This window comes from Typopeltis vanoorti, chromosome 4, assembly GCF_054136105.1.
Source record: "Typopeltis vanoorti isolate ZY-2024b chromosome 4, IOZ_Tvanoo_1.0, whole genome shotgun sequence".
NCBI lineage: Eukaryota > Metazoa > Arthropoda > Arachnida > Uropygi > Thelyphonidae > Typopeltis > Typopeltis vanoorti.
The window spans coordinates 51972218-51992651 of NC_143552.1; the positions used below are offsets into that span (position 1 = coordinate 51972218).

At 34.4% G+C, this 20434-nt stretch overlaps 1 protein-coding gene across 1 annotated transcript in view; it reads left to right on the plus strand.

The window, feature by feature from the left end:
• The window catches only part of barr (non-SMC condensin I complex subunit H), a 346268-nt gene that overhangs the window by 295901 nt on the left and 29933 nt on the right, over positions 1-20434 (plus strand). The window contains exons 14-15 of the mRNA XM_090391808.1: positions 10889-11053; positions 18763-18870. Of these exons, the coding sequence (XP_090247934.1) occupies positions 10889-11053; positions 18763-18870 (273 nt within the window). The remainder of the gene's footprint in view (positions 1-10888; positions 11054-18762; positions 18871-20434) is intronic.

Below are 20434 nucleotides of genomic sequence, written 5' to 3' on the forward strand. Positions count from 1 at the left end.
GACAAGCAAAAAAGACACTTATGTGAGTTTTTAGATTGTTTATTTTATAGTTACAGTGTTTATTGTATGTATGATATAGTATATATTATATTGGCTTAACATCAAAGGGATGCGTTTTTGTTTTTGACGTCCTTCTTAACATTACATATTTGATAGGAGGGATGAATAACATATAAAATATATAATTTATAGATAACAAAATAACAATAAGACTTTTATTAACTTAGTATACAATTTACTAACGTTGTCAATGTGAAGGGTGTGCTTCGTGACTCTTAACAAGATTAGCAATGTTGGGTTCAAAATTAGTAAGTTTCAGCCTTAAATTGCCATGGAATTCTATATCTAGTTTATTTCTTTGTTTTGTTAAAATGGAATTAACATGGCTGAAACCAGCTTCAACCATGTATGAACTTGGAAATGCAAGCAAAAAAGGGGAGTACCACTTCAGAAAGTTTTGGATATTTTTCTACAACATTTATATTCCTCCAAAAGTAACTTAAAGTCCTATTTTTAAAAAGCTTCTTAGCTTCAAGATCAACTGACAATTCAATAAGTTCATCTTGTAAGTTACATTCGATATTTTTAATATCTGCATAAAATGGAGTGATAACCCAATCTGGAATGTGCATGTTTTCATATTTTCATGACCTTGCTCCATCTTATAGGTCCTATTCATGTCACTGTTCCCACGATTCACTCTTAATTGCGTTGTCATTCAGGATGGAGGTAATCCAAGTTAACCGAATTAAATATTACCTGTACAATGATGTTTTATATTTTTTAATCAACCCCTGAGCCCGAACCGACCAACCCTAACAATGTTATATCGACCCCTTTGGCGACCACTGCACTAGAGGAACGGGATAATGGCACTGGGGCATTGCTGAAATAAATGTATTAGTCTTAAGGGAGATTATGTTGAAATATAAAAATAATTTTGAAATTATGTATTCATTTTTTCATTGTTAGGTTGAGAACTTTTCAGGCCACCCTCATATATATATATATATATATCATCATCATCATCATCAAATTTCTGCCATGTACCCTCAAGGGATGTACAGGATATGACAGTACTACATGAAAAAAATTACATCACTATTAATTTCCTATCTACAATTTTCCTCCAAATCAGTCTGTTACTTGTCAACACTCCAACATTATCAGATCTTATATTTCTATCGTCTAAAGCACTTTGTACCTTATCAATCCACCTATATCTTGGTCTTCCTCTGGGTCGTTTTGCTGCCAACCTGGCAGAGAAGGCTTGTTTTGCTAATCTTTCTTCGCCCATTCTGTTTAAGTGACCATACCACCTGAGATTAGCTCTGCTAACGCATTCCTGAATGCTGACAATGTCAAGTTCTTTCCTAATATCCTTGTTTTTAATATGATACTGCCATTGATGTCAAAGCTGTATAACTGAGAGGAGACCTCCACATAGCCTTTAAAGGAATGCGGAGAACCGACCAGGGCTTCTGACCTAATGTCCAATCCTCACCTTCTCGTGGTGCACCCTGTTGGGTATCTACTTGGATACTGAACGGACGAGGATGGGCTGGCAATTTGGGATTTAGCCGACCAAATTGTAATTCTTATTGGTTAAACCAAAATATAGAATGATGGTACAACATATATATATATATATATGTGGCGATTAGTTTTTACTCGGTTGTTATACATTTTAAAAAATAGATTTAATGACTCCAAGACCGAGATAACATATAAAGATTTTAATGATAAATACTACTAGTTTCGGCATATAGCAGCCTTCTTCAGGTATTTATAAAGGAAAGGAATACTAATAAACATTGAATTATTTAAATAAACAAACTGGAAATTACAGGTACAAATTGCCTCACATAATCGATACATAAAAACGTTGTATTTTTCAAGTTGTTCCAACTGGCGTGCCATTATTTGTTGCAATTGTGCGTGCAAGTTCACGTGAACGCCAATATTGAATAACTGCAGCATGGCTATCTGGGATGTTATAACTTAAATTATTATTTAAGTGGACCGGGTTCAGTAGGATTTCCCTTGATTCTACGATTTTTCTTTCAAACTCATCTTCACAGCGAAAAATATTTTCTGATCTATTCCAGCATACAGAGTGGCTTTGTTGGTCATCATTAGGATTATTTGAAAAAAGAACATGACTGGATAACGCAGTTGCATGAGATCTTTTGTATGAGATGTCTCTCTTATGCTCTTCTATGCGTTGTTCAATAGATTTGTTAGTTTGACCAAAGTATGGGATATTGCAATCACACCACAATTTATATACTCCAGGGTACTTAAGGTTGTGATGAGTAGGTTTTGGATGGCTGATTAGAGAGCGGATTTTTGGAAGTGTGGTGAAGAAGGTCCTGATATTATATTTTTTAAGGACTTTAGCTATTTTCTTAGAGACTGTGCTAATGTATGGAATAGAGATGCTACCTTTAAAATTAATAGTCTCTGTTGTGCACTGCTTAGGAGGGTTCAGAAGAAGTTTCTTAATTGTTTTTTCAGAGTATCCATTTTGTTTAAAAATAAGAGTGAGGTGATTCATTTCTTTTTGTAGTTCATCTTGTTCATTTAAGAGAGAACGTGCTCTGTGTCCTAAGGTAGATATAATTCCAAGTTTTTGTGGTGGAAAATGATGAGAAAGATTATGCAGATATCTATTGGTATGCGTAGGTTTTCTGTACATAGAGATTTTTAATCTTTCAGAGTATCGTGTAAGCATAACATCCAAAAAAGGTAAAGAGTTATTATTTTCTATATCAGCAGTAAATTTTATATTAGGATGTTGGATGTTTAGATGACAAAGAAAATCTGTGAGAGCTGTGTGCCCGTGATTCCAAATAATGAATATATCATCAACATATCTTTTCCAAACTTTTGGTTTAAATGAGAAGGAAGATATGGCTTTCTTTTCAAAGTCTTCAAGGAAGATGTTAGCTAGCACTGGGGACAAAGGGTTGCCCATTGCCAGGCCTTGTTTTTGTTGGTAAATGGAGTCCTTATATCTGAAGTAACCAGAATGAATGCAATGCTTTAATAAAGTGAACATTTTTTTGGATAATTTATCCTGTAGTAATGTAAGTACCTCGTCCGTAGGAACGTTAGTAAATAAAGATATAATGTCCAAACTAGCTAGAATATCATTATCATCGATGGGAATATCTTTAATATGAGAAACAAAATCTGTGGTGTTTATTTTAAAATATTTAGCAAAGTACCTCAAGTGTTTCTCCAATAAATCTTCATCTTTCATCAAAAACACCACAGATTTTGTTTCTCATATTAAAGATATTCCCATCGATGATAATGATATTCTAGCTAGTTTGGACATTATATCTTTATTTATTAACGTTCCTACGGACGAGGTACTTACATTACTACAGGATAAATTATCCAAAAAAATGTTCACTTTATTAAAGCATTGCATTCATTCTGGTTACTTCAGATATAAGGACTCCATTTACCAACAAAAACAAGGCCTGGCAATGGGCAACCCTTTGTCCCCAGTGCTAGCTAACATCTTCCTTGAAGACTTTGAAAAGAAAGCCATATCTTCCTTCTCATTTAAACCAAAAGTTTGGAAAAGATATGTTGATGATATATTCATTATTTGGAATCACGGGCACACAGCTCTCACAGATTTTCTCTGTCATCTAAACATCCAACATCCTAATATAAAATTTACTGCTGATATAGAAAATAATAACTCTTTACCTTTTTTGGATGTTATGCTTACACGATACTCTGAAAGATTAAAAATCTCTATGTACAGAAAACCTACGCATACCAATAGATATCTGCATAATCTTTCTCATCATTTTCCACCACAAAAACTTGGAATTATATCTACCTTAGGACACAGAGCACGTTCTCTCTTAAATGAACAAGATGAACTACAAAAAGAAATGAATCACCTCACTCTTATTTTTAAACAAAATGGATACTCTGAAAAAACAATTAAGAAACTTCTTCTGAACCCTCCTAAGCAGTGCACAACAGAGACTATTAATTTTAAAGGTAGCATCTCTATTCCATACATTAGCACAGTCTCTAAGAAAATAGCTAAAGTCCTTAAAAAATATAATATCAGGACCTTCTTCACCACACTTCCAAAAATCCGCTCTCTAATCAGCCATCCAAAACCTACTCATCACAACCTTAAGTACCCTGGAGTATATAAATTGTGGTGTGATTGCAATATCCCATACTTTGGTCAAACTAACAAATCTATTGAACAACGCATAGAAGAGCATAAGAGAGACATCTCATACAAAAGATCTCATGCAACTGCGTTATCCAGTCATGTTCTTTTTTCAAATAATCCTAATGATGACCAACAAAGCCACTCTGTATGCTGGAATAGATCAGAAAATATTTTTCGCTGTGAAGATGAGTTTGAAAGAAAAATCGTAGAATCAAGGGAAATCCTACTGAACCCGGTCCACTTAAATAATAATTTAAGTTATAACATCCCAGATAGCCATGCTGCAGTTATTCAATATTGGCGTTCACGTGAACTTGCACGCACAATTGCAACAAACAATGGCACGCCAGTTGGAACAACTTGAAAAATACAACGTTTTTATGTATCGATTATGTGAGGCAATTTGTACCTGTAATTTCCAGTTTGTTTATTTAAATAATTCAATGTTTATTAGTATTCCTTTCCTTTATAAATACCTGAAGAAGGCTGCTATATGCCGAAACTAGTAGTATTTATCATTAAAATCTTTATATGTTATCTCGGTCTTGGAGTCATTAAATCTATTTTTTAAAATATATAACTTGAAATCAGTTTGAATTACATTTGAGATATTTTATATCATCCAGACACAACAAATACCAATTTTAGAAATAGAATTTGCTTTTCTCTCTGGAGAATAATAAACAAGGCCAACAAAAAAAAAGTCTTGATTGCACTTCACATCCAGTTAACCATTCTTTTTTGCATCTTTGTGCTTGCTCAGTAAATTTCAAAGAGGAGGATGAGGCTTACCTCTGACTACAATCATAGAATCTGCAAAAGTTCTGAGGAAATGGGACATTCATTAGATTGTCACCACAACTTGTCTATATTATATGTAAAAACTTGCCTACAATGTCAATTCACATAAACACACACAAAACAGATGACACTCAGAAAACAAAGACAGCAACTCATGACAAATGACAACATTCAATTGGATTGGTTGACACAATAACCAATCACAGTCACTGATTTCTAAGTGCTATTGTCTCAGCGCACACTGTGCCTTGCCTTTTTTCTTAATTTAAACTGCCTTGGGTGGTTTAAAACCAACCACTGGTATGCCAAGAATTTGCCATGCTGTGCAATGTTCAAAGGGCTCAAAAGTGTTTGTATTTGTGACCACACACCTGGGCTATTAATATGAAGTGATGCAATGTTTATGCATTGAAGAGGGTCCTCTTCATGAAGCATTAGTATATTGTGTTTAATTTTAGGAATCACACAAAGCCAGGAAACAACTACGGGAGTCTTTAACAGGAATAAATGCCAAAATATAGTATCAGTGATAATCTTATTATGTGGGTGTGCACCACACACACCTAGCACACCCTGAATATTTGAATGTTACTGTGCCTTTACTTTACAGTCAGTTCCATTAAACAGTGTAGGATTTCATTTTCAATTTAAAAAAAAAAAGATACATTAACTTCTCAATAGCAACTTAAATAATGGGGAAAGATATAATATAAAATTACCATTCATTCCTTATATTTATTTTCTTTATTTCTTAAGCAATCATTTACAAATATCGCCTTTCTTTCTTCTATAATTGTTTCTTGTATCTTCCTTTTCTCTTGTCCATAAGCTATTCTGCTCACATTGCACTCTCATACTCTGTTCTCTGTAATTTATGACTTGGTAAGTGATGTAACAAGCATCTCAATAATTGGAGACCAGATACATTTAACAGCAGTGGAATGAATGAAGTTTCTTTTTCATTTGATGTTGATTTCATGTAATTCCAGTGATGTAGGAAGGCATCTTGCTAATTCTTTATGTTTTCTTCTAAGTGAGGAGAAAAAAAAAAAAACTATTTCCATCAGTGATCTTAATAATAAGAGCTTTGCTAATCGTCTGTCAATGACAAAACTATAATCACTGCTGCTATATTCTTACAATAGAATGTCCAATTGACAAACATTATTTTATCAGCATAACAATATATCTATGCATCTTTTATTCCAATTTTTAATGAACTGAGCTTACAATAAAAATCCTCAGAAACCCAGCAGCAAAATATGAAGAAAAGAAAACATATTCATTGACCCAACCAGGTAAACATGTTGGGAGATTATCTTCAAGTACAGAAAACTCACAACTTCATGATGGATTCCGAAATAGTTTTTATGTAAATTCAAATGAAAGGTTGTAAACCAATAATGCTTTAACAACATGATTAGACTTAGTGTTAGATAGTCCAGAAATGTCCATGGACAATTCTTCACTGAAAACGTTATTTGATAGAAAATTGAAATGATATTGAATTGATACCGATATATGAAAATGCAGTACAAGATATATTTCACAAAATATAGTTTTTTTTATATATTTATATATTCTTTGTTTAGATTTTAATTAGAGTTTCATAATATTTTTATTCTTATACAATGAAAGTGATATATTGATCGTGGAGTTTCCTAATTTTTGTTTCATCCTAAATTTTATTCATTTTAACCTGGTTCGGAAATCTTGCTCCAATTCCATGAACTAACATGGAAGCCACTTCAGACCTCCACTAAACAGTGCAGTGCTCTCACATCAGACAATGAAATTCATCTCTTACGTAAAAACAATTACAAACATCTGTGCCTGTTGTGAATCCACAGCTCATTGGTGGTTAACGGCATAATATTTTTGATTATAGTTTATTTTTGAACATTTCACAAGAGAAGTAATTAATTACTTATTTCACTTTAGGAGCATGCATCTATATGTGTGTGTGTGTGTGTGTGTGTGTGTGTACACAAGCACCCAATTCTGCATTTACACCAGAAAAAAAAAATGTAAAAAATAATATAGTGCATATGAAAAAATAGAAGAATGATTCCAGATCTGAAAACCCGGTATGAACAGTAAGGTGTTTTCAAGCAAAACATATGAAAATCATTGAATAAAACTCTATTTATTTTAATGGAATATTTTTTTTTAATTTTAAATACTTATTTAAAATATATACATATGTATCTTTCTTAAAGAAAATAGTGTGTCACTAATAAAACAGAAATTCGAAAAGGCCCAAATACACACCATGCATATGGTTATTAGTTAAATTTTATTTACTATTACTTTCTGACAGTAGCAGCATTCTTTTGTGTGAGACTGGAATTAAATCACTTCCATCACTTGAAACACTTTGGCCCTTCTGTTCATACCACAATGGCAAAACATTTTCGTCAGTAAACGGAACTAAATTAGCACTAATTTCCAATAATTCTGAAGGCTAATTTTTTTTTTTTACCATGAACTCTGTAATTAATTGTTGAGATCAAAATAGGATCTCAACGCACCATACATGACTTCAGTATTTGGATCATGTGTAAGAAAATGACTTTGCAATTTACTTGCCATTTGAAGCCCTTTTTTAATTAAACCTGCAGTGAGTGGAATCTCTCCATCATCATCACTTTTTTTCTTTGTCATCACTAACAACCTTATCAACCATCAATTCTTCAATATCTGAAGAAAAAATTATCAAATCCTTCTCCATCAACTGCATATGCTAATCTGATGATATTGGGATATTCAATTGTATGCAAAGTACAGGCTTTTTCTTTCTCACACATTCTGGCCAAGTAGTTTTCCAGCATGCATTTAAAGTTGATGGTTTCAATTCTGATGATGCCAACTTAGCAAGTTTGATGCAATCGAAAATAGAAAATTTCTTTCACACATCAATAAGTATAAATTACCTTTATCTAGTTTATCCAAAATGTATTGGAATGTTCTTCTTATGTCGTAAGTTTTGAAGGTAGCAATCACACCCTGGTCTAGTCGTTGTATTAAGGATGTTGTATTAGGTGGCAGAAAACAAAATTCCACATTCGGGTGTTCTAAAACAGGATGACCAGGCGCATTGTCTATAATCAATAAAATGTTAAAGTCCAGATTTTTTTCCATCAAATAGCATTTAACTTTTGGAACAAAACATTTGTTGGAACCATTCATTAAAAATTTCTTTTGTAACCCAACCTTTTTTGTTTGCCTTCCAGTGCACTGGTAATGTGTTAAAATCCACATCTTTCATTGCCTGCAGTCTTAGGGATCGATTAATGAGTAATGGTTTTAATATACGATCTCCTGAAGCATTGCTGCAGGATGTTGTTTGATGTTGTTAGCTCCTTTTCCCGAATCTGTTTGTACAACCATAATGCTTTCTGTTTGATGACATTTCTGTCTAAAGGTATTCCTTTTTGCGAGTAAACTTTTATCAACATCACTAGGGCCTTTCCCGTCTTCACTTTCATAATGTGTCTCATAATGATGACGACTTGGCACCTAATTTTGTTCCATAAAGAACATATTTTCTAGTGGCCTCTTCATTTTTCTTAATTGTTCTCACAGTAGCTTCGTTCAGTCCAAAAATATTTCCCTGCGGATGTTGAAACTTCTCCAACTGCTGAACAATCTAAAATTTGGATCTCGGTTTCTGAAGAAATAGATTTTCTTTTCTTCTTCAAACTGAATTATCAGAAAATAATCAATAATTAATTTTACTAATTTGATATTACGTGTACAAAATTTCAAATTTTAATACGTACCTGTATACCTCTATTGATTACATTGAACAAAATACAAGGCATGTAAACATTTTGAATTGTAAACAAGAAATGATTGTTTAGCAAACAGCTTAACTCCTTCCAAGCAGCCTTATGTAGGCAGGCCTCTCATAACGGACTAACAACTTCGAGGAATCAGCATAGTACCCTTTTTAACAGAACTGAATTGAAACAGAAATTTTAAAAATAAGCACCATTTGAACCATGTTAAATGAAAATATTCCATGTAAAAATATAATTGCTTTTGTTTTCTAAACTGTGTTATTTCAAAATTGGTTTTAACAAAAGCCGAGTAAAAAGAGAATTAACTGTATTTTTTTTTATCCAGTAAAGACTAAATATGAAATTTAAAATTTCTTAGTGTTATAAAATACTAATATTGAAGGAAAAGGTAAAAACTAGTATTGCACCTGCAGATGGCAATTTAGCTTATGCTTATGCTAAGGATTTATGTAATTTTGTTATCATTTTCTTTAATATAATTACTCAAAATGCACCTATGATCTTAGTTATAACTAGCTGTGTAAATGATAACAGCATACAACATATATTTTTTTGTATGTAGGAAAAGTGGGGACATTTTCAAAGTACACATGTATTCAATAACTGAAATACCTCACCTTCTGAATTAGTTCAGATAAAAAATATATCACACTTAGATGGACGTCTCAATGCTCTGAACAGAAAAATAGTGATCTGTTGGAAGAATAAATATTCTTAAATATTTAAGAATTGTACCCTTTCTCACTAACTATCCTTAAATATTTTATTCTCCCTATTAACTATTCTGACTATTAATAGAATAGTTAATAGGAATGATAACCTACTTATTTCTGCATGTCAGGGTATTCTTAAAAGGAATCACAGATAATAAAGGAAACAAAAACTGATGAGAAGGACATTTTCAGTGTATGAAGCAGTGATGGTGTTTCACTGAATAATGAAAGTCCTCTCACTTAGTAGGTGTAACATTTTCTTCAACTAAGAAGATATCCTTTTGCAGCAGGAATTATGTTTTTGTACATTTTCATCTTTGATGGAAACAATCTTCAAAATCTGTTCAGGTTGATAATTGACTGACAAAGACTACTGTACTTCACCTGTGCATTAGTGGCCCACATACCTGTAAAAACGTATAATATCCACTGTTGTATATCCAGTCCACTCTTAATGAATTTTCAGTTATAAAATTTACTAATATGCATGATCATTACAAATGAAAAAAAAAAAAAAAATCTTTATTATTTATGAAAATTTATTCTCTATAGGATACTGGTAGGAAGTCTTTGCTGTTTTAAGGATACTTGTGACATAAGACTGAATGATGTGTTTACATGCATTTATCATTCATCATTGGTAGGAAGTCTGTTGTATATCCACTGTTATTCATCATATCCTGCATAATAATAATATAGACTTTATCATGGTACAAATTTCACCATTGCTCACAAGCAATTGGGCATGAATTGAGAATATGGTGTCGGTTATTTATAGTTTCACTAGTTATCTGAACTTTGAATCCCTACCTGACTTTGGAAAAGTTTTGTTAGGTAGAGTTTCAATTTTGTTTTTGCACTCTGATTCTGAAAATCAGTCATTCTGATACATGTTATGTTATCTGCAAGTTTACCAATTATCTGAATGTCACACCCTGTCTACTTAACACCTGGAAAATGATTGCAACAGTGTTTGTTATTTGTAGTTTGGCTTATTATCTAAACAAGTCAGATTCTATAGAACTCACTATATCTCTAATGGCTATTAGAGATCCTGTATAGGGATAATTTAATCATGCTAACTTAGTATTGCATATAGATCATAATTAATGACTGCAATTTAAAAAAAAAAACTAATATTAAAATAGATCTGACTGTTGGTTGCATTGTACATTTTGATTTCTGCCTCAGTTACTATATAATCTAATCATTGAAGTTGTTAAAGCATCTTTCAGAAAGCCTTATATAAAAGTTCAGACCAAATGGGGGGGGAAAAAAAAACTTGTTCAAAATAAACAAGTTATTTTTTCTAAACTTTGAAAATTTTCAACTGATTAAAATGTTATTTATTTTAGAGTGAGGATGGTAGTGATGTCAATGAACCATATGGAGAAGAAGTCCACTTTCAAGATAGTATAGAGGGAACATTACTAGCTACAAATGAAGATGGACAACCACAAAACTTAAGTTCTGCATCCCAAGATTTTGTTGGAAATAACTTAATTCAGCAACCCTTTAGGGTAATTATTTTTAAGAATAATTGCAATTAGCTTGGATAATGCCAATTTCATGCTAAATTTTAACTGTATATAAACATGTATGTTAGTTTTAAAATTTTTTCATTAATGTCATACTGTCTCTTACTTCCCATATCCAGTAGGCAAAGCACTTTTACATTTTTTAATATATTTTTTTGTTATCCTAATTAGTAAATTAACTAAACTACTTGCTCTGACAATTAACAGTAACACTGTTACCTCCTATTCTATTTAAAATTTTGTTTTACGCATTTGAAACACCTCTAACGCATTCACCAACAGAGATGCTCTCCAGTATGTGAGGAACATTTCTGTTGAAGGTAGTTAGCCAATCTCAGTATAGAGGTAACAGGATTTTTTTCTCCCAGAACCTGTCCTCCCTTATATACACGCGCACACAAAATGACAGGCCGACTAACGAACATGTGCCGTCAGCTGTATTTGTTTAGCAGTAATTCTAAGCCACGTATTTGAGCTATTTGAATCTTTCGTCTTTCCTTCCAAATGCAATCAGGTCATTTATTGAAACCAAATCCAAACACGTTCTTAATATCATGCTACATTAGTACCATTAATTATTTGTTTTTGTGAAATAAATGCATATGTAATTAACATAAAATGGAATATCTAGTTAACAATGCTACAGTTTTTATTAAGTATTTCATTTTTTACAATATCGTGTATTTGAAGTTCATATTAATATTTATATTAATGGAATGAAAAAAAACTAAAAAAAAGTTTCATGACTCCATTAGTTCACTTCAGTCACTAAGGCATGTTTGCAGATATGGTATGAAAATTGTAATGTAGGCACACAAACAAACATATGAAACAAATAGAAGAGATTAGACTGAAAGCCTCACTCTAAGTGAGTTATCCTCTGTGGATGCTTGCAGCCTCTACTGTTGGCATGTAGGTTTAAGAATTACAGTTTCCCCATATCTTGGGGAGTTTTACACAACTATATTTGTTATTTTAAGATCTGTTGATTCTGCCAAAAGTATCATGCTTGTATTTACTGTGCTGAAGCATGTTTTTCAGTGTAAGAGTGTCTAAGGCTGGTCTTCTAAACATGACTGGCCATAATTGTGGTTGCTGATGTACTACTTCTTATGTTCTTCCAAATAGATGTTGGAAAATCTTCCAGTTTCATCATAATAAAACAAGCTGCAAGAACAAAGAGCCCTGTAATAATAATAATCCCTGGTATTTAAAGGTCCTTAAGGCCATAATTTGTCTAGATTGGCTTTCATAACCATAATTTTAGTATAAGGTGGTTACATGCCTAAATATATATTTTTGTGTGTATTCTCCTGCCCACTTTGCAATCACCATATGTGACTAACTAACTCAGCTTTAACTGAAAAGTCCTTATAAGGGTTCTTCATTTCCTATACAGGATTTAAACTCAGGTCGTTCAAAAGTATTTGTAGAAACTAACTGAGTTACAGAAGTTCCAACAAGGAACCTTGTATACAACTGGAACTGGGGGGGGTGGGGGGGGAGCTGGTCTTTAGGACAACCAGCTAGCAATGGAGTTTGAAAGCAGTGCAGACATTATATGTCTTGTTCTGGTGGATGTTTCTGATATGCCCTGGATATAAGGAATAGTAATAACATTACATTAATCTGTATGCTAAGAGAGATGTGGAATGAAGGGAGGAATAGGTATTTTGTTGGCATATTGTGTGGAAAGCCTCATTTGAACACAGATTGAAGGCTCCGTTACCTACAATTTTTATAACACCATATCATATGAACAAAGGAAGAAAGTGAATTCTATAAAAAAAAAAATAAATAAATTAATTAAAAAAAAGCTAATTTGGGAAGATATATTTGCAGACTTTAGCATCTCCATTCGAACTTTATTTTGTCCTGTTGGCCTCTTATCTCACACTAGATATCCTCAAATGCATTTCTCTCAGCATCTCTAGCTTCTTGCTAAACTCTTCTTTTTGAACAACAATTATTCTGCCATCCTGCTCCCTATCCTGTTCTGTCTTCTCTGAAATTACTGTATTCATTATATTCTAATGAATACAATAATGATATTGTATAATAATAAAGTTATAATAATGTTTTCTGGTATAAACAACACCAGAGAAGAAAATATACAATTTATTATTAAACTTCTTAATATTTTGTTGGGTTTCTAACTAGCATCATCAGACACAATTATAAATGTGATAGGCACCACCCCCCACTAAACCACATAATTGAGGAAAACAATTTAAATTATAACTGATAACAGAGCTAATTTCCTTTCATGATGCTCTCTATTGCTCAGTTAACCATAAAATTAATTTAGACAAGTCAGGCTATCAGATCTTCAAATGATAGACAGCCTAGAACTTTGGTAAATTAATGCAACCCTACTTGAGGTTGGGAGAGTGGTCCATAGCTGATCCTGATTCTAAAAATAGTCTCTGAGACCTATAACAACTCTGTAATAAAGATGTTTTTCTCCATATGATCCTATGTAAAGGAGTATCCAGAGCATGGTCTCCCAATTCCGATTTGCCATACAGATGATCATTGATGTAATTTTTGTGTTCTTCAAGGTAGATATTAACTGATCTTCTAGTCTGTTCAAAGTAGGCTAAACTGCAGGCACAAAGAACTTCATACACTGCAGGATGTTCAAGAGGATGTAGTTGATCTTTAGGAGAAGGTATGGAGCTGGCTAACTGAATGAAAGTTTGAAAGTGGCATGGAGATATTTGCAGAGAACTTTGGCTATTTTTTCTGATGTATCCTTAATATATGGGATGGGAATAGTTTTGAATGATAAAAGGATGGGGGGGTATGCAATATTTTATCTGTTTTATATAGGCTGTAGCCATTGGCTAAAAAGGTGTTATGAAGGTCCCTGATCAATTTCAATGGCTATGTGATTTGAACAGATAGCTTTGCTTCATGAGTAAGTGTTTTGAGAAAACTATACTGTTGGAATGAGTGGTGTGATTTTTTATGTAAATACCTTCCTGTGGTGGGTTTTCTGTAAATAGAGAAAGATAAGCTATCAGAAGTTCATGTCACTAGTGTATCTAAATATGGGCAGCAATTGTTAATTTTCTTTTCTGTGGTGAAATTATTTTAGAGTGTTGGCTATTAAGATATACAAAATATGTGTAGATCATGAGACCAAACTACAAACACATCAACATAGCACAGCCAAACTACTGGTTTAAGAGTGTCTGTGTTAAGTGCTTGATTTTCAAAATGTCCCATATAGAAATTAGCTGGTGTGTGTGTGTGTGAGGGGGGGGGGGGGGACATAGCACTCCCATCTCCAGCTATTTGTATATTTTAACTTTCTATAGAATATAATCTGCATATACAGAAAATATGAATAATTCAGTTATGTGAGGAGAAAAATATGATATAATGAGGTTAATTACATAATTTAAATGAGGTTTGGTTACATAGTTTAGTGTGTCTATCACAGTTATAATTAGCAAAATATTAGTAAGTTTAATAATAATAAAAAAAATTTCTTTTGGTGTTGCTCTTACCTTTAAATCATTATTATGAATCATTAGTGACACCTAAGCCTATCCATACATGTTTCAGACATTTATTGCTTGTTGGTAATTTATTTTTCTTTCTCCTAAGTATTTATTTAAAACATTAAAAAAAAAAACATTCATAGAAGTAAAGTGCTAACATACAAATTTGTGTCGTAACATATTTTTAGATCTCTTCTTATTGTCTCAAAATCACTGAAGCCCTTATCGTTCCCAGAGTAGAATACAATTAAATTTTTTTCAGTATAATTTTATAATTTCATAAATGTTACTGCTACAAATTGAATTTAAGTATTACCAGTTCAGAAGCATTAATGAAGTAAAGGCTAGAGTGAAAAATAATGATTGCTGTCCTATGCCATCCTTAATGTTGTTCATGGATATCACTTGGAGCAATGTTTTTTCAGATTTTTTTTTATAAATCCAGCTAAGATTGAACAAGGATAAGTATTGTGAGATTTTGAAAAAATTATAAGAACATTACAAAGAAAAAAGACTTAACATATGAAATAAACAGATATAACATCATAATAATGCTTGACTGAATACTATTCTCCAACTGACTATAAAATTTTCAAGTTTAGTATAACATTCTTTCTGTATTGAGACTTAGCTCCATTTGGTTTTATTTATGTGGTTCCACAAAAGAGTCACCCCCACTGATGGAGAATTAAAAAAGTCTTCAAAGCCTGTTTTGAAAGTCATTTCCATGCATTTTTCTAAAATGCTTTCATTTTTTTAGTTTAGTGGTAGAGACAGTGTATCCAGAATCAATGTGGATATGACATGGAAGATGGTAAAAGTAAACTGGTAACCTGTAATATCTATATATACATAATCTTCAAGGCTCACCTTTCCTAATTGGGTTGTGGGGGCAGCAGCTGCAAGAGGAACTTCCAATGGTCATGATCCTCTGCCACCAAGCTCAGGTGTTCTGGTGGGACTCCCAAACGTGTCCACACAAGGTTTTGGATATAATCTATCCAGCGAGTCCTTGGCCTTCCACCCTCTGGCTTGGCAAAGAGGGCCTGCTGGGGGAGCCTTTCTCATGGCATTCTGACCAGGTGCCCGTACCAACATAACTGTGATCTCTCAACACGGAGAAGCAACGGTTGAGTATTGAGGGTTTCCCGAATTGCAGAGCTTCTGACTCTGTTGAGTCTTGTCAGCCCCACAACCCTTCGAAGGAACCTCATTTCAGCCGCTTGGATTCGTGTCTGTGTTCTTTCAGTCATTCCCCAACTCTCATGACCATAGGTGAGGACATAGACTGTATTGAAGACAGCCAGCTTTGCCTTCTGGCTTAACTCCTGCTTCAATACTACCAAACAGCCAAGCTCCCACAATATTGCGCTTGCTAAGCCAATCTGAGTATCTAAATCTACATCCCACTTTCCATCACTCGTGAATATGGACCCAAGGTATTTAAACTTCTCCAGCTGTCTCAGTGGGACTCCACTCACATGTAGAGTGCACTGGGATGGTTGGTTGTCTTGAGATCACAAATGTTTCAGTTTTGGCCACACTGATCTTCATTCCAGCTTCTGCACAAATAGCTACAAACCTATCCAGGATCTGCTGGAGATCATCTATGGAAGAGCTAAGCAGAACTAGGTCATCTGCAAAAAGCAGACGTCCAATGTTACATCTTCCAATTCTGACACACACTCACTGCCTCGGCTGTGCCTATTAATCCAGTCCATAAATATTATGAAAAGGAGGGGTGACAGAACACATCCTTGGTGGAGGCCAATGGAGACTGTGAATGGTTCAGACTTTGTGCTGTTTACCCTGACACAAAACTCCGGGCATTTATACAGAGACTTGATGGCAGCTAATAGTTGGCCATCCACTCCATATTCCTGTACTACTTGCCAAAGCTTATCCCGAGGAACCTGGTCATATACCTTCTCCAAGTCCACAAAACACATATAGACATTCTTGGCATATTCCCAAGATTTCTCAAATGCTTGCCTTAAAGTGAAGATTTGGTCAGTTGTGCTTCTACCAGGACGAAAGCCACATTGTTCTTCCTGTAACTTTGACTCAACTATGTTCCTGCACCATCTTTCCAAGCACCTAACGTATAATTTCCCAGGCAGACTGAGCAGAGAGAGAGAGATGCCAAATAGTTGCTGCAATCTCTCTGGTCTCCCTTCTTGAAGACTGGTATTATTATGCCTGTCTGCCATTGCTTTGGTGCTCGCCGAGATATCCAAGCAGCCTGACACACACTTGAGTCATCCAAAGAACACCATCTCGACTTAAGGCTTTTAGCATTTCGGGCCGAATTTCATTATCACCAGCAACCTTGCCCGATTTTAGTGATTTTATTGCTAAATGGACCTCTTCTGCTGTGATGAGACTAGTCATCGCCCCGATCTGCACCTCTTGGATGTTTACAACTGCTGGGCCACTTGGGTTAAGAAGGCTCTCAAAGTATTCTCTCCATCTGTGGAGGATATCCTTCTTGGTAGTTAAACGTGCACCATCAGAGGCCTTACCTGCCCTTGCTGTGCATGATTTCCTCCCTCGAAGGCAGCGGATGGTCTGCCAGAATACTCTGTTTGCATTTGCATAAGATGAGTCTAATCGTTCTCCAAAGGATTCCCAAGCTTTCTACTTTGCTGTCCTTACTGCCTCAGCAGCAGCAGCTTTTCGTGCCTCAGTGAACTGGAAACGCATCTCAGGTAACCTGACACCCTAAGCCATGTTAAGTAGGCCTCCATCTTTGCCTGGACAGCTTTTTGGACCTCTTGGTTCCACCAAGGTGTCCTTTTCTTTCTGCCCGTCGCCACTTTCTGATGCAGCATGAGAGTGCAGAGGCAGTGACAGCAGTTATGAACAGCTCCCACACCACAACATCTGCAGTATGCTTGGGCATCTTTTTGAACCTGGAGGAAATGTCATCTGCAAAATTCTTCCTCACAGCCTCATTTTCCAATTCCACCCATTTCATGCGGTATAGCTGCTTAGGCTTACCAGCATTGATGATAGCATCTGGTTTCTGAAGCCGTAGCGTGCAGACAACAAGGTGTGGTCAGTTGACAGTTCTGCCCCTCTCTTTACATGAACATCTAACACTGAGGAAAATAGGTCTGCTGAGTCTATAAAGAAGTCAATCAAAGACCTTTATCAAAGTGTATCCCTGTACGAGGTATACTTATGGACCTCTCGGTGCTGGAAGAAAGTATTCATTATGGACAAGCTGTTAGTACAGCAGAAGTTTAATCATTCTAACTGATTCGTGTTAAGGTCAGGGTCTCCGTTTTTCCCAACCACACCCCTCCATGTCTGGTCATCTGTTCCAACATGTGCATTGAAGTCTCCCATTAGTAGGACTGATTCCATGTCTGCCATCCTGTCAAAAGCAGCATCCATTTCCTCTAAGAAGGTAGAGTATTCTGACTCCAGATTAGGTGCATTGGCTTGCATCACAACCAAGTCATGTTTTTTCATCTGGAGCCTTAACACACATATCCATCCCCCCAATGGGATCCGCTCAGCAACACAGTCTGACAGCTGGGGGCTTGTAGTATCCCCACACCTGCCTGAGCAGACATTGTCGGGATCACACCAGAGTAGTAGAGCTTCCACCCCTTATCCAGGTCGACAGTTCCAGAGCCTCTCCTCTTGGTCGAAGAAAGCCTGACTAATTCTAGCCAGTAGCACTTGGCTTCCTCGACCAATTCCAACTTCTTCCCTGTCAGAGAGAAGATGTTCCAGTTGCCTAAAGCCATAGTCTGGTGCCGTTGTCATTGCCATTTCCATCCTTTTGCAGAACCGTTATATAAAATGTAATTTATTTATGTATTTCTGATTTTAGTTTAAAAAAAAAAAATTGTAATTCTAAAGGAAAACGAAGCTGATAAAATCCCTCTCTCCCACACATGCTCCATATCTTAAACGTTTCTCCTATAGCAGCATTTTGCACAGAATGAGTATTGCTGATTTTTAATGATTATCGTTGTAAGTCACACTTTAAGTATTATTACAATTTTATTTCATCATGCCTCTTTTTTATTAATTTATAACACTGCAGTGAATTTTTACATTTAATCATTCAGACTAAGGTGATTGATAAATATAGCAATGTATAGTGGATTTATTTAATGTTAGCAGCATAACTTTTAGTGATGAAGGAAAAAATGTTTCTACTTCTAGATTGCTAAAATTGACATTCATTATGCAAGAACAGCAAAGAAGATTGATGTTAAACAACTGAATTGGGTAATGTGGCAATTCTTGTCATCAGTTTCAGAGGAAAATAAGGTAATAACATTTTAAGATTTAAATCAGTTTTGCTACTGGTGTGGACAGGGTATTTATTTATTATTATTATTATATTGAAAGATTTTTTTCTAATAGATGTTTATAATAATCTCTCTCTCTCAGTGATTAGGTTTGAAAAGAGTGAATATTATTTATATAAACATGTCATGTCATTCAAACGCAAAAGCAGTATAAGTGCCTACCATAACAAAATATTCTGTTAAAATTAGTAATTTTGAATTACTCATATTTAAAAAAGAAACAGGAGTTGCATTTTAAAATTCCCAAAAGATACTAATTCTACGATTATTGTACGGATGTTAAACATTAATAAAATTAATTCCTTTGTAGAGGTTCAAAAAATGTCACTTTTTCAATGAAATAGTAAATTGCCCTAGATTATGCATCGCCTGTTAGTCATGGTTTTAGTAATCATAAAAAGTGGCACAAATATGTGAGCTGGTAAGATTTGCTGTGATGTCATTATTATAGTAGATCTTCCTTACTTTCCCCCTCCCTCCATAAAACAAACTTGGAACACTAATTGCATTAGCGATAACCAAATGTACAAACTTATGACAAGATATTCTAAAATAATAATAAAAAAAACTTCATAATAATGTTTTACAGTATAAACAAAACCAAGAGTGAGAGAAAAATATATTTACTAAACTCATAATATTTCGCTGTTTTTCTCTCCATCATCCTCAGAGCACAATTATAACTGTGATAGCATATAGCACTAAACTGCATAATTGAAGAAGTCAGTTGAAATTGTAACTGATAACAAAGCTAATGTCCCTTCATGATGCTCTCTGTGGCTCAGATAACCATATAATTAATATATAGGAGTCAGGCTATCGGATCTTCAAATCATAGACTCCTAGATCTTTGATAAATTAATGCAGCCGTACTTGTTGAGGTTAGGAGAGTGCTTCATAGCTGATGCTAATTTTAAGAATAGCCTCTAAGACCTGTAATGATTTCTATGTCATATAGATATTTTACTCCATCTGATTCTGTGGGAAGAAGTATCCAGAGCATGGTCCGCCAATCACAACTTGCCATACAGATAATTGTAGATGTAATTTTTGTGGTTTTCAAGGGCCGATGTTAACTTATTTATCATTCTGTCAGACTATTAGACTAAACTACAGGCACAAAGAACTTTATATACACTGCACGATGTTCAAGAAGATGCAGTTGATCTTTAGGATAATATATGAAGCTAGCTAACTGAATGAAATGTTTGAAAGTGGCATGAAGATCATATCTGCAGAGAACTTTGGCTATCTGTTCTGATGTATCCTTGATATATATGGGGATAGTTTTTCTCTGATCCTGTGTGTGTTGGAAGGATAGAGAGTGCGTGTAATATTTTTGTCTATTTTATTTGAACTGTAGCCATTGCTTAAAAAAAAGGTGTTGCAAAAGTCCATGAGCTCAGTTTCAAGAACTGTGTCATTTCAATAAATAGCTTTCAACAAAAGTTCTAAACTACCCCAGCACACCACTGGGGAAGGGTAGTTTAAGACTTTAGACTTACCTTTGTTGTTTCTGCTTC